General features: G+C 39.9%; 1 protein-coding gene across 2 annotated transcripts in view; it reads left to right on the forward strand.

Moving 5' to 3' along the window:
• Window positions 1-14,661, forward strand: part of LOC141901320 (uncharacterized) — a 28,061-nt gene that overhangs the window by 8,547 nt on the left and 4,853 nt on the right. For both annotated transcript variants that reach the window (XM_074788484.1, XM_074788483.1), the window contains 5 exons: window positions 587-826; window positions 2,711-2,899; window positions 9,580-9,722; window positions 10,726-10,942; window positions 12,160-14,661. In XM_074788484.1, coding sequence (XP_074644585.1) covers window positions 587-826; window positions 2,711-2,899; window positions 9,580-9,722; window positions 10,726-10,942; window positions 12,160-14,661 — 3,291 coding nt within the window. The remainder of the gene's footprint in view (window positions 1-586; window positions 827-2,710; window positions 2,900-9,579; window positions 9,723-10,725; window positions 10,943-12,159) is intronic.

Here is a 14,661-nt window from a genome sequence, read left to right on the forward strand (position 1 = left end):
TAGAGTGGTCTCCATGCCAATTTGTTTTGGAAGTGGAACTAGTTTACAGGGTCTATTCTCTATCTGCATGAATTGTCAATTATAATGGCTTGAACTTAATGACGACCTAAAAAGGTCGCTATGTTTAGGTCTAACCTCTTAGCAGATATCTTCTATGGCCACTTGATCTTATTCATGTCAGAAATATATGAGAAAATATCTCCAATTGAGTACCGATGTATTGTGTAATACAGTCTGGATTCTCTAATAACCTTCTAAAAGTCCACTAACATATTATCAACTCTGTACTCAAAATAAGACACATTCATACTGCGTTATTTAGAACATTCTAACTGAGAGCATCTCACACTAGCCGAAAATCTCTTCTTAGAATGTCTAGTTTGACCAGTAGTCTGTTCCAGGTACGGGTCTGACTGACCAGTGATTATGTGAATAGCTTTCTGAGGCAGGACCTTCTGTTTGTTGGCGATAAAACATGTGACATTTCCATCTATTGCCCCACCGCAATCCAACCCCTTATTAGACTAACGCTATAACATCCTGGATGTGACCTAAACATCAAAATGAAATCTTGTTATTATTCCAGTTTCAGATAAGAAAGTATGTACCCCTAAGAGAAAGAAGATTCTCTCGGGGGACCAAACCTCTCCGGGGCCGGCGCTGGGACTTGGGCCAGGACAAGGAACAGGACCCGGTCAAGGACCCAATAATACTGCCACAACTCCGAAATCAGGTTCAGCTGTCGGGTGGCCAACCGGGCCTTTATCGGAACGTCAACAGATGGCGCTACTGATGAAAATGACAGCCGAAACTCATCCTAGCGGAGGTAAGAATATCGATGAAATGTATTTTGACTAAATATCGTTTTATTGACAATGAATAATGCTGGTTTCAGTTCAACTATCAACAGTTACAATAGCATAGGATGAATATACTTGTAGCTGTAATATTAATTGTTATGTATTACATTGAGGGACATTGAGAGAGAGAAAGCTGCTTAGTTGTTTGGAATGTTTGATTTATAATAACCCATTATGTCAGAACACGACATCTGGTTCATTATTAGATTCAGAGCGAAGCATGTTGAGTCAACAGTAATAATCGATACATGCGCCTGTAGTTCGAATATAGAAATCAGCTGACTGATCCGCCACTCATATTATCAGCTATGCTGGAGAGCTATGAGCTGAGCCGGAGCAGCTCGTATTATCAGCTTTGCTGGAGAGCTATGAGCTGAGCCGGAGCCACTCGTATTATCAGCTATGCTGGAGAGCTGCGAGCTGAGCCGGAGCAGCTCGTATTATCAGCTATGCTGGAGAGCTATGAGCTGAGCCGGAGCAGCTCGTATTATCAGCTATGCTGGAGAGCTGCGAGCTGAGCCGGAGCAGCTCGTATTATCAGCTATGCTGGAGAGCTGCGAGCTGAGCCGGAGCTCCTGAGCCGGAGCTCCTGAGCTGGAGCTCGTATGGCCTCTGCCTGATATGAGGGTTTCCAATTAGCCGTTGTTATTGTTAGCTGATTCCACGTTGGCAAATTTTTCCTCGGTATGAAATATCAACTATTCATACCGGTAGTTTATGTATTGATTGATAGCGTTTCATGAATAAACCAACTAAAAATTCACTAATACTCGATGAATAATAGCAGCATTCAATGATTTCATGGTTCGTGGCTTAGTGCCGTCAACTCGACACTATTCTATGCACTGCTTTTATTTTTCCGGAACAATTCATTTAGTTTTAGATCTCGTTTGAGATATATATATATTGTCGCATTAGAAATGAATTGAGTATAAACAGCGATGTCCTCAGTTCGAACCCAGCGATAACTGATAGGTCCCAATTCGGAATAGAGAATGAACAGGGGTTCGACCCAGTAATTACTGAGTTTTAGGGTTATAGATTAGTTAAATCATGTTATATTAGTTATATTCACAAGGGCCAAATCAAAGTGTGTATTCATACATACATTACCAAATTGGTTACAGATATTACTGGTTCTACAAGATGTAACCATGAGTATTTTACACCGATATTTATTTATATCTGAATGATAGATTTATCAGTCCCTGGCTGTAATTGAATACAAATTTTGAATTTTATCTGGACACATCAACCTATCGAAAAATTCTAGGACATTTTCAAACAATTAAAATGAATGAAAACTCTGTGAGCAAGACACGTGATAAACCGATTTTAGATAAATGAGATTGATAATATTTTGTTATCCGATACATAGATTTTATTGCAATATAGAAATGACGGGTCTAATTAACGTAGTGTGAATGTGGTTTATACGATATTAACATAGCTTTTGAAATTTCATTTGCATAATTTGAATATACCTGATAAGAATTCTGCTGACTATAAGCCGTTTAGTATTCTACCGGTTTTTTAGTGCCTACATTGCTGAGGCCAGATGCTAAGATTGGGGGGGGGGGGGAGGGGGTGTTGGAGTCTCATCTTTATAACATGATATTGAAAATAAAGTTTATTTTACTGGGTTCACTGTGCTGCTTTCTGTCACATTAACTCAAACTGGATGAAGCAATTATCACTAATGATAGAACAGTAACATCAGCTGCAACAGAGTTTTATTTGACAAGGGTTTTTTGTAAAAATGACAGGGGTTGTCGTCGAACTTGCGCGAACGCCGAGGTAGGCTGTATTCTGTACGAGAGGTAATTTGATGTTTGGTTTGATGTTTTCAGACATGTCACCGAGGCCATCTTCGCCAGTAACTCCGGCCAGCACGAAGCGCACACCTATGGACAAAAAGGTTCATAAACGAAACGAGCGCGGTGAAACATCGTTACATCTCGCCGCGATAAAGGGTGACGCGAAACAGACGAAAAAATTGATCAAAGCCGGTGCCGATGTGAATGTGAAAGACTTTGCAGGTAAAACGATGTCTAGTTTTCAGCTATTCGAGAAATAATGGCCAAATTTCATATATTAATTGAGTTGAGTTGAGTTGAGTTGAGTTCTAGTTATGCTATGAATCTGGCCATGCGTTGAATAAAGCGCGGTTGGAGAATTTCCAACATAGTCCAACATAGCGCCTGCCTGCCTACACCGCTGCCATTATAATACATTTATTTATGTTTAGTAAGGTTCAAGGTCATTTGAATAACACATCTGCTTTGTATGTACGAGGTGAATGTGGGGCTTGATTAACAGTTTCAATCAGGCAACTCTTTTCAAAGGCATATTACTCGCGTAAGAGACACAGTCTATAGGCATAAACACGTTTTTGGTGGAATGCATGCCTCATAGGCCTAGTACAGTTCTAATGAGCCTATGTATATATGGTAAATGTCTTTATATCAAGTATCAATGCAATTCAGTGCATGTGATTCGTTTTTTGTTTGTTGTCTAGTTTCTGAAAGGTCTGCGCCGATGTATGTTAATTTCAGCGCTCTTAACATATTTGCTGTCTGATCAGTCGATATATTACCTTCAAATATCACCCTTACTATAACAACCCTATTCATCAAATATCACCCTTACTATAACAGCCCTATTCATCAAATATCACCCTTCCTGTATACAGCCCTATTCATCAAATACCTCCCTCACAATACAGCACAATTCCATGATATTAAAGGCTATGTAATGATGATATTGTCACAGTTGGAAAAGTGCTTAGAATTTCAGTAAAATTTCTATCTATTTTTGTTATCTCTGCTATTCTTTTAGTAGAGGCCTATATGTTATCAGTGTAAGTGTCTACCACCATCCCAGTGTACAGTTATACTGCCAATCAATGAAACAACATTCTTCATGAGGCTCTGGCAAAGTTTGCTAAGATATTGGCACCACGCCGAGGAGATACTGTGACAACTAAATCGATATTTCCTTTTTATGTCGTATCGGAAGCAGTTTTTTCAATGTCGTCTTCAAATGCGAGAAGTTCGAACAAACGTCGACTGATAGGAGATTTTTAATCAGGTGTCTGTGTTTTATTTTCGTTGTGGAATAGATTTCATTAGTTCCTCGACAGCGCTGCTGCTGCTGCTGCTGCTGCTACGGCCGCTGCATGTCTATTCTTCCAGCACACTGCATTTCTGTCTATGAGATTTTAATCAATGTCTTGAGTTCTGATTTGAATGCTGGGTTTCGTCGTCCTCTGTTTGACAGGCGAAATAAAGATTGAATTCCTAACTCCGCTAACAGAACTTCCACTTTTCAAGTGTCCATCGATTACTAGATGACTTGACGTGTGCTGTGTATAAAGGACTACTAGGACCGTAGAAAATCTTCACTTCTCCGACTTAAATAACAATTGATCAAAGAATAGTTGAATTGTCGAGTATGATTAGTGTAGTATATCAATGCAGAAATCCAGAAAGTGATTCTATTTTTTGTTCAGATAAGTCGGATTTTTTCTGGATTTCACAGAAAAATCCACCATCCCTAAGCGTTATATTTAGAATAAAACGGACCCTTTAAAACACGAATGGCTCGAGGCTTTTTATAGGTTTTTGTTTCTCCGTCGAGAGAACAAAGCGAAATCTTTATTGACAGATGATAAAATTAGAATCGGCTGTGTCATCTCGTAGTTAGTCGGATTCCCTCGTCGAACGTCGTTTTTATCAAACTTTCACCATCAAGTTTTCATCGGAAGAAGTTTTGATTTCGATGTTAAGTCGTATGCCGAGTCAGTATTCCATAACTTGATTTCAAGTTTAGAACGTGTTTCCGCTCCCATTGTCCGGTAACTACTGTTTTCAATTCTATTTTTGTCGTCAGTAGACTATTAGTTAGATTTTCTACTTTCGACTGGATGACACTACTAGGGTTTGATCAGTTTCACGAGCCTGTCTCTTACTTGCTCGACTGATTTATACAGACTACTCATTTGTGCGAATGTCTCGCGGATTCATCATGATTCCCATGTATTGATATTGCCTGCCGGATAAATCTTCGCCGATCGATAATGTATTCAGATGATGGATGGCCGTAATTATGTCTGTTATAGTGGAAATAGTGATTAATAATTTCACATGGCTCAAGGTCCTGTAGATATTCACCTCGTCACTGTTATACGCAGTGCAGCAGCGCGCGCAGTCACAGTCTGGCTTTATCAACCCCCTATAGGCTACCTGCTATCAATTGTAGATTCTATATTTTATTTTCAAAACTAGTTCACTCTCAGATTTACTTAGCCCACTTCCCGACTTAGCAAATTCTGTAAAGAATTGTGATTGTTTACTCATGGTGGAAATGACCCGAAAGATAAGAGGCTTGAACTGATACTATTTTGCTAAATAGATAACACTGGCAACCGGTGATTGAGGTCGTAAGCTGCTCTGTGGCCACTGATTGGTCGTAGACAATAGGATAGAATAACATCTTTTTTAGAAAAAAAAAACTATTTCATGAAAATAATCGAAATATTGAACCTTTTTGATTGATGAATAACATAATAAAACATTTTACCTGTTCCTGAAACCCTTGAAAAATAGTTTGAAAAAAGAGCTCAAGAAAAATTATATTTATTGTTCATTGTGTTCATGACTAGGATAGATCCCTTCCTAACAGTGAATGAGTTATTGTTATTATTTGAATCGATATTCAAATTACTTCCAGTATTTGTTGTTTAGTTTGAAACCGCGGCTGCTTTTTAGTTCTATGTATATTGGAAACTTCACTAAACAATCTTTTATTACGGATCAATGTTTGTAGTCTAAAAGTTTGCATAATTTACATGAATTTCTAAACGGATCTTTTGTTACAATTTGACAACTTTCCAAAACTGAATCATAACAATGACATTAAACGTTGGCGAACTCTGTTCGTTTTAATTGTTCCCGAAAGATTTCATCGTTTTTCGTGTTACTTTAAACATTTTAAACTAATTATGTTTCATAGAATTTCACCTTCAAATCAGAATTAAACGGCATGCGTGGAGACTAGATCAGACTGAGAGATGGCTGTAGACTGAAAGCCCAGCCACGCAGTCAGCACTCTTAAATATAGCTAATATTTAAGGGAAAATATTCAAAAATGTAAAACACGACTCCTAGAGTATACGACATGACTCCAGCAATATACAACATGACTCCTGGAGTATACGACATGACTCCAGCAATATACAACATGACTCCTGGAGTATACGACATGACTCCTGAAGTATAGGACATGACTCCAGCAATATACAACATGACTCCTGGAGTATACGACATGACTCCAGCAATATACAACATGACTCCACGAATATACAACATGACTCCTGGAGTATACGACATGACTCCTGGAGTATACAACATGACTCCAGCAATATACAACATGACTCCTGGAGTATACAACATGACTCCTGGAGTATACAACATGACTCCTGGAGTATACGACATGACTCCAGCAATATACAACATGACTCCTGGAGTATACAACATGACTCCTGGAGTATACGACATGACTCCAGCAATATACAACATGACTCCTGGAGTATACGACATGACTCCAGCAATATACAACATGACTCCTGGAGTATACAACATGACTCCAGCAATATACAACATGACTCCTGGAGTATACAACATGACTCCTGGAGTATACAACATGACTCCTGGAGTATACGACATGACTCCAGCAATATACAACATGACTCCTGGAGTATACAACATGACTCCTGGAGTATACAACATGACTCCTGGAGTATACGACATGACTCCTGGAGTATACAACATGACTCCTGGAGTATACGACATGACTCCAGCAATATACAACATGACTCCTGGAGTATACAACATGACTCCTGGAGTATACGACATGACTCCAGCAATATACAACATGACTCCTGGAGTATACGACATGACTCCAGCAATATACAACATGACTCCTGGAGTATACAACATGACTCCAGCAATATACAACATGACTCCTGGAGTATACAACATGACTCCTGGAGTATACAACATGACTCCTGGAGTATACGACATGACTCCAGCAATATACAACATGACTCCTGGAGTATACAACATGACTCCTGGAGTATACAACATGACTCCTGGAGTATACAACATGACTCCTGGAGTATACGACATGACTCCTGGAGTATACAACATGACTCCTGGAGTATACGACATGACTCCTGGAGTATACAACATGACTCCTGGAGTATACGACATGACTCCTGGAGTATACAACATGACTCCTGGAGTATACGACATGACTCCAGCAATATACAACATGACTCCTGGAGTATACGACATGACTCCTGGAGTATACAACATGACTCCTGGAGTATACAACATGACTCCAGGAATATACAACATGACTCCTGGAGTATACAACATGACTCCTGGAGTATACGACATGACTCCACGATTATAATCTGTACTTTGTGTGACTTTATATCCGTCTTTTCAGTCGTGTTTCCGTCTTCTTCGGGTTGCCATGGTAACCGGCGATATCTGGTTGCCACATCAGCTGATTCACTGGTCGCGAGAAGATATAAAATATAAAATCAGCGTGAAGGGGGTAGTGAGGAGTATATTGGAGGGGGAGGGGATGAGGGATAGTGAGGTATACACCTAGGCAATTATTAGGCCTACTGATGATATAGAACTACTGTTATACAAGTCATCAGAAATCTGAAACACCAGTCAAATTAACAGATCATTGCTTGGAATTTCATAGTTTTCAATTTTTCATCAGAATTCTGAATGCTTGTCCTAGAGACCATTCACTTATTCATTGCCTGTGCGGGACGAGAGGAATAAGGGACTCTTTAGTGAAGTGTTTCCCTAAGTTATTTGATTGATTGATTGATTGATTGATTGATTGATTGATTGATTATGGTTTAAGAGTCCCTTACAAATCCACCACACCTGACGGGAACTGAACAGGGGTTTGATTTTTGATTCGGAAATCGTAGTACCGATATAATCGGATGATCGGTCGAATTACAAAATTGGAAGTGTAGTACTTTTAGTTGAACAATCTTCCATCGAACGTGAATCGGTTCCAACCGTTCTGTACGAGAAGTGGTTTTTATCGTCAGTCAAATTTTTACTCATTTTATTCTCGGATCGAATAAACGTCGATGTTTTATATTTTTCCGTCATTGAATGAATCATCGTTTAACGAAGAAAAAACCGTGGCTGTTTAAGATATTTTTTCCTGATTCGATCGCGGATCTCCGGGTTTAGTTTTGAAAATCGAGACTATAACGTGGCATCGCCGCGGGCGTATCCAGTTCGTCCCTGAATATTTTGTCTGCGCATATTTGCATAATTTAGTTTGGTAGAAACCTCGTCATCGTCGTAGCCCGTGGACAAATAAAAAAACAACAACTCGACGCGATGCATTATCAATTATAGAAAAACCATGTGTCACTGAATTAATCATACAACTCTATGTTGTTTTTATACTCATAAAATACTGTGTTTATTGCGCAGTATATTAATTATTACTGCTTTTATAAACTGGTTGTTTTTATTCGTGCAGTAACAACGCCGGCCCGGACCGGACCGTTGACGGGACCAGTGGCTGGACCAGTGGCTGGACCGGTGGTTTATCCGTGATAAACAGACTTCAGCTCATTTCCTTCAATGAAAACAAATACTTTTTTTCGTTATATGCAAGACAGGGTCGTCTGGAAAACCTTGAAAACTCGGGGAATCAGAAAAATAAATTTTTTTTTAAATCAGGGAATACTCAGGGAACCAAAAACATGGATTACTTGGAATTCGGATAAATTTATTGACCATGTGTTTCTTTATCAATCGTGATTCAATGAAAAATTGATAACCTGTAACATTTTAAACCAAGAAATAGCTCGGATTCGGGAATTTTCTGTTATAACATGGAAACTGGAGGTGGACTGGAGCGGTGGGACAAACATCAGCTCATTCGCTTCAATGAAAACAAATACTTATTTCTATTAATCAATGTAAATATAAATGAACTGATACCGAACGGAATACTTCAATAATGACGATATATTGTTAGATAACAGTAGTAACGTGTAACGTTTTGTTCCTCGCTGCCAATTTCATCAGTTATTTCTGTATCTACCGTTTTCCATTTATCGATTATCATTATTAAGCCACTCCCGCATGTTTTAATTTTCATTTTGAAATATTTTCTCATTTTTCATGGGGGCCTCATATTCAGACGGTAAGTCTTATAATCCAGGGTTTACATTTGAATGATCAATATGATTCCCTGCTATCCGGGAAATGGTTTACAGTTTTTGTTCAATTCTTTCGGTCATAATTATCATCATCGATTGTTTTTCTGGTGTAGGGTTTTCTAACGATAACGTTGTCTTCTGACTTCTCCGGCTTTAACCAGTTCGATGCACATGTCCAGCATACAGAGCTTTCCTGTATGATTCCATCTTATAAACCCTGTACGATCATACAGCTTCTGTATGATACCACCATACAGACATTGTGTAATCCTGATAGCTTTCTGTATGATCCTGCCATACAGACCCTGCGTAGTCTTTCATCGAGTTACATACAGCTTCTATATCCTTCGTATCAATTATCTGTGTATTTGATTCTAGTTTCATTCAACTGACTGATGAAAAACAAGTGTCTTATTCTTTTTTATTCCAAATTTCCAGGTTGGACCCCTTTACACGAAGCTTGTAACCACGGTTGGTTAGATGTAGCGAAGCAGTTATTGAAGGCAGGAGCTGAGGTGAATGTACAAGGCTTAGATAATGATACGCCATTACACGATGCAGCTGGTAATGGTCACAGTAAGGTAATTAATGAATGTTCATCCAGTGCCTTCATGGCCTGAATTGGAAACGGGGAACAAAGGTTGAGACATTTGCTTAGGCTTTGAACTGCTTTATTCAAAGCGAATAAGTCGACCGAGAGTAACTCCTATAATCAACAGTCGGGTGCGATTAAATTATCACTATATCGGTGATAATTTCATGTAAGTGATAATTTCTCTGCGCTGGTCGATGATATGTACTCTACTGATTTGAAAATTAAAGTATCCTATGTCAGCGTTGTAAAATATCGATATCGGTATATGTACATACGAGAGTGGATGGTAAAAACTAGAATATAATGACTTCACGTGAGAACTATTGGGTGAATAGACTTGTTAGGCTTGTTATTAATAATGAGGCTCCCGATGAGTTCCTAGATGCCGCGCACAAATGAACAAATCATCGATCAATGGGTGGCTCTCTGCTATTCTTCATTGTTTGTGTTATATCGATGTTCCAGTCATCTCAACTATTTTTTTTATTAGCTGTTTTGTTTATTACTGGTTTATCAAGCTATTCTATGTTGTTAGTTTCGGGGCATAAATTGACACGATTCCCAGTAAAACTGATGAATCGTTGTATGACTATATTTAGGTTATATTCGTAGAGAATGTGATCGTGATAATATACACAGTTTTCACCTTTCGGAAATATTCGGTTGATTAAAGCTGAACTGACTGTACGAGGCAGGCAGGCAAGCAGTCTATACTGGTTTGGTTCATTTACGAGCAATTCTTGTGCTTTCTTGATTTTAATATGTCATATATACAGGTGGCACCACCTACTTGCTATTGGTGTATCTCCTTTGTTCAGTGTCTGGCCTATTTCAAAGCATTGTGTCTGGGTTAATAACTCGATAATTATGGAATAATATACCTTCAGGTAGATTGTGCTTTTATTTCTGTGTTGTTTAATGTTCTAAGAGTGTGCATTGAGTTGAGGACAGTAGTAATTTCGTTGCGTTTTCTGTCTTATTTCATTTAGTTAGTTGAGCTGCTTCTACGACATGGAGCGAATCCGTTACAGCCGAACACTAAAGGCAAAACAGCACTCGACGTAGCTGCTAATTCACATATAACTCAGCTACTGAAAAAGGAAATCATCGCGTCGAGCAGTGAAAGTTCCGGCCTCGATGAAGTACGGTCTCCGACGTCACCTGAGAGTAATGCTTCAGATCGTGAAGAAGATGACCATTCTAGAGGTTAGTATTCCGGCTCAAACATTATCTGTCTGTTGTGTGTATAGATGTTAAAGGGTTAACTGTGAATACTGAATTCTCTTTGGTATAGATCATTCATGTAGGATCAATGTTGAGTAATAAGTCGAGGTTATTCCTGTACGCTTGAATTAATGCTGTTTATTTCTGGACCCAGTTTCGCAGTGAAGACTTAAGTCTAAAAATGGTCTGAAATCTGAAGACTATGCTTCAAATCTTATGTTTTGAATCTTAAAACTGTGTTTATTGCTTACCGGTATTTTGTTAGATGAGCTACGTGGTCCAATTTCACAAAAAAATAGTTGAATTAAATTCTTCATTAATCTTAACTCGATGAAAAACTTCATCATTTTTGTGAAACTGGGCCCAGAACTAAGATGTTAGACTGGTCTTGAATATGAAAACATGGTGCAACTGGTCCCTGTGTGGTATGATATCTAATGAAACCACCAGTGTATATTAACACAATAGTGATAAATTTTGTTAGCAACTTAGCGGCGATGTTATAAAATTTTAATGCAGATTTATATAACATTACAGCTACGTTGCTAACAAAATTTAACGCTTTTATGTAGTTTAATCTTTGATAAATAGGTTCACAGTTGAATTTTTCTGAGCTTGTTATGCAGTTTGAAAGGTTTGAGGATTTGCACTAGTTGACAGGAGTTCATTGTAAATTTCTCATTGACATGGCCACAGGATATGTCCTATATGTGAACTCAAAACACATAATATCTCTTGTACTCATTGTTAAGTTCCCTATAGAAACTAAAAATTTTTATTGAGGAGTGATTCATTCTCGAACATTTTTAAGGTTTCATGAAGTAGCCTTTTAAAACTAGGTTTTCGCTGATGAATTCTTGGCAAAATAGATTTTGTTAGGAATTGCGTCCGATTTCCATCTGAAATTGAATACGTATGACTGGAGTTAGAATTTATCTTAATAAGCGAAGAAAGGAGTCTATTGAATTTGAAATAACAAGCCGTTTAAAAATAGGGCAGATTATTGAATAGCCTCTATTTATAAGCACATAAATGAATGTAATATAAGCCACACTCGCACTACCACTAGTTAGTCCCTTCTAACCGGGTTCGTACCTGGAACCGACAAAATCAACAATATTGTGGCCTTTTAGGTCTAGTTTTGTAAACTAGATGTCGCCACTGTACAGTAATGATTGACCGTTATATCTATATTTCAGATTGTATGAAGTCGTTATCTCCGGGTCCGAGTACTCAGACAAACTTCACTAACAGACGCGAATCAGTGAGTTCAGCGTGTTCCGTATCGTCGACTAAATCTCCCGATAAACTCAACTCGCCGCGACTGACGTTAAAATTCCAGCCGATTCGCACGAAAGACGATTGCAATGATTCGCGTAAATCGCGCGATTCGAAGGAGTTTAAATCGTACAGCGTTCGAGTCGAGGAAGGAAACGATACTGAATCAATGCACGATAAACGCGTCGTGACGTCGTCCAGTCGTAGTCCGAATTTAACGTGCACCGATCAAAATGAAATTCAAACTGTCAATAATAAAACGGACGAATCAAAATCATCGTATTGCGCGTCGTCGGTCGGAAGCTCGACGGACTTTACGCCGGCGAGTTACCACCGAGGACGCGTGTCGCCGGGTAACAATAAAATACGTAGTACGACGACGGACACGAAGGCGTTACCGTCCTCGGGTAAAATTATAAAACACGAGAAAGATCCGTACGAATTCGAGGATATCAGCGACGAGGATGAAAAACTATCGATAAAATTACGCAACGATCTTCATCATCATCACCATCATCATCATCATCATCCGTCTTCTCGTGAAAATCACCAGCACATTCCCCCCGGTTGCGAGCAGCGAGGAGGAGTCGCGAAATCAACGCACGAAAAACATGGTGAGAAAATGTTCGCGTCGACTGAAGATCGTTTCGGTTCATCGGAGAATAAACAAGGTCGTATTTCACGCAGTCGGTCGAGGTCACCGATTACTGATTTACCATCGGTTAACGAACGTCAGCAGACGCAGCACCGGTGGAAAGACTCGGCGGATAACTCCGATCGACGGTGGAAAGAAATCATCGAATCGTCCAATCAGATTACGAGCGGCGGAGGCGGCTCGACGACGAGCGCCGGCGGCGAGAATAATCGCAACAAGTGGAAAGAGACAAACTGGACGGAGAAGTCGCGATGGAGGGAGACGAGTAGTTTATTTAACAATGATACGAAATTGCGATGGAAAGATATACGATCGAATGAAACGCAAGCGTTGAGCAGTGATAAAAAACTCGACGTTAACTCAACGTGTCCGAGTAACTCGACGAGTTCATCGGACGTAAAACTCTTTTGGAAAGATCTGCGCGATCATTCTTCATCCAGTCATTTAATCAGTGATAAGTTTCGGTGGAAAGAGGCGAAAGATTCGGACTCTACCTCGGTCGCCGCGACGACGACCAGCGCAGTCGCCGCCGGTGAAAAACTTCGATGGAAAGACATACGCGAAAGCGAACCGTCGAATTTTCATATCTCGGCGCCGATCGAAAAACACACGGAAAAACAAAAATGGCGAGAATTGGAGAATAGCGCGGAAAAGGCTCATTTAAAAGATGCGATAGTTACTTCAGTTAACGATAAAGACGCTGCTATGAGTAGTAATATGACTATATCATCATCATCATCATCATCATCACATCTAGAGAATAATAAACTGTTACGCATTCAGCAGCAGCAGCAGCAGCAGCAGTTAAAAGTAGAAGCAGATAGCACAAACGAAAAGTCACATCATAAATGGAAAGACTCTGAGCAAAATAATGACAACAACAAAAAAGCGAATAAAACGTGGAAAGACATTGATTTCGGTGGCGCGCAAAGTGATAAGTCAAAATGTGCACTACTCGCCGATAAGACGAAGACTAGTGGTAAGTCAGACGATAGCGGCAGCGATCGCGAAGTTCATAAACTATCGATGAAATTAGAACGCGACCGGGCTTCGCCGAAAAGCGATTCGAGCAGTAAAAACTCGCCGAAAAGCGACAGCCGATTGTCGCCGAAATCCGATAAAGAAAGCCGGTCGTCGTCGCCGAAAGTTCCGCCACTAAAAATCATAATTCCACCGAAGAATCCGACGTCGGACGACGGAAATAACTTGAAAAAAGTTCAAGCGAAGCCCGCGTTGCCGTATGTTTTGAATCCGACACAAGAGGGCGACGGTGTAGATCCGATGAGTATCGATCACGCGGATGTTTTACTCGCGGCGACGACGATACAAACAACAGAATCGTCGATAGTTCATACGACGGGCGTCGAATCGGTCGATACGGTCAGCGATCTCGATCAGACCGCCGGCGCCGATAAATCAACGATCGGATCGACGACGAAAGACGCGCGTCGCGACAGCACTTCATCGGACACGCCGAAAATACGCGAAACCCGGGAGAGTCTGCGTCTGAAAGAGAAAGAACGCGAGAAAATCGAGAAAGAACGTGAAAAACAGACGACTAAAGAGAAACCAGAAACGGAGAAAGACGAAACGGCGCAACCTCAAAATATAACGCAACAAATTCCTCCTCCACAGTCCACTTCACAACAACAAACAACATCAGCAGCAGCAGCAGCAGCAGTAGCGACAGTATCGGCATCAGCGCAACAAGCACCGAAATTCACTAGAATGTTACGATCTCACACTGCCAAACAAGAAAAAGAAAAAG

This window comes from Tubulanus polymorphus, chromosome 3, assembly GCF_964204645.1.
Source record: "Tubulanus polymorphus chromosome 3, tnTubPoly1.2, whole genome shotgun sequence".
In the NCBI taxonomy this organism is placed as follows: domain Eukaryota; kingdom Metazoa; phylum Nemertea; class Palaeonemertea; order Tubulaniformes; family Tubulanidae; genus Tubulanus; species Tubulanus polymorphus.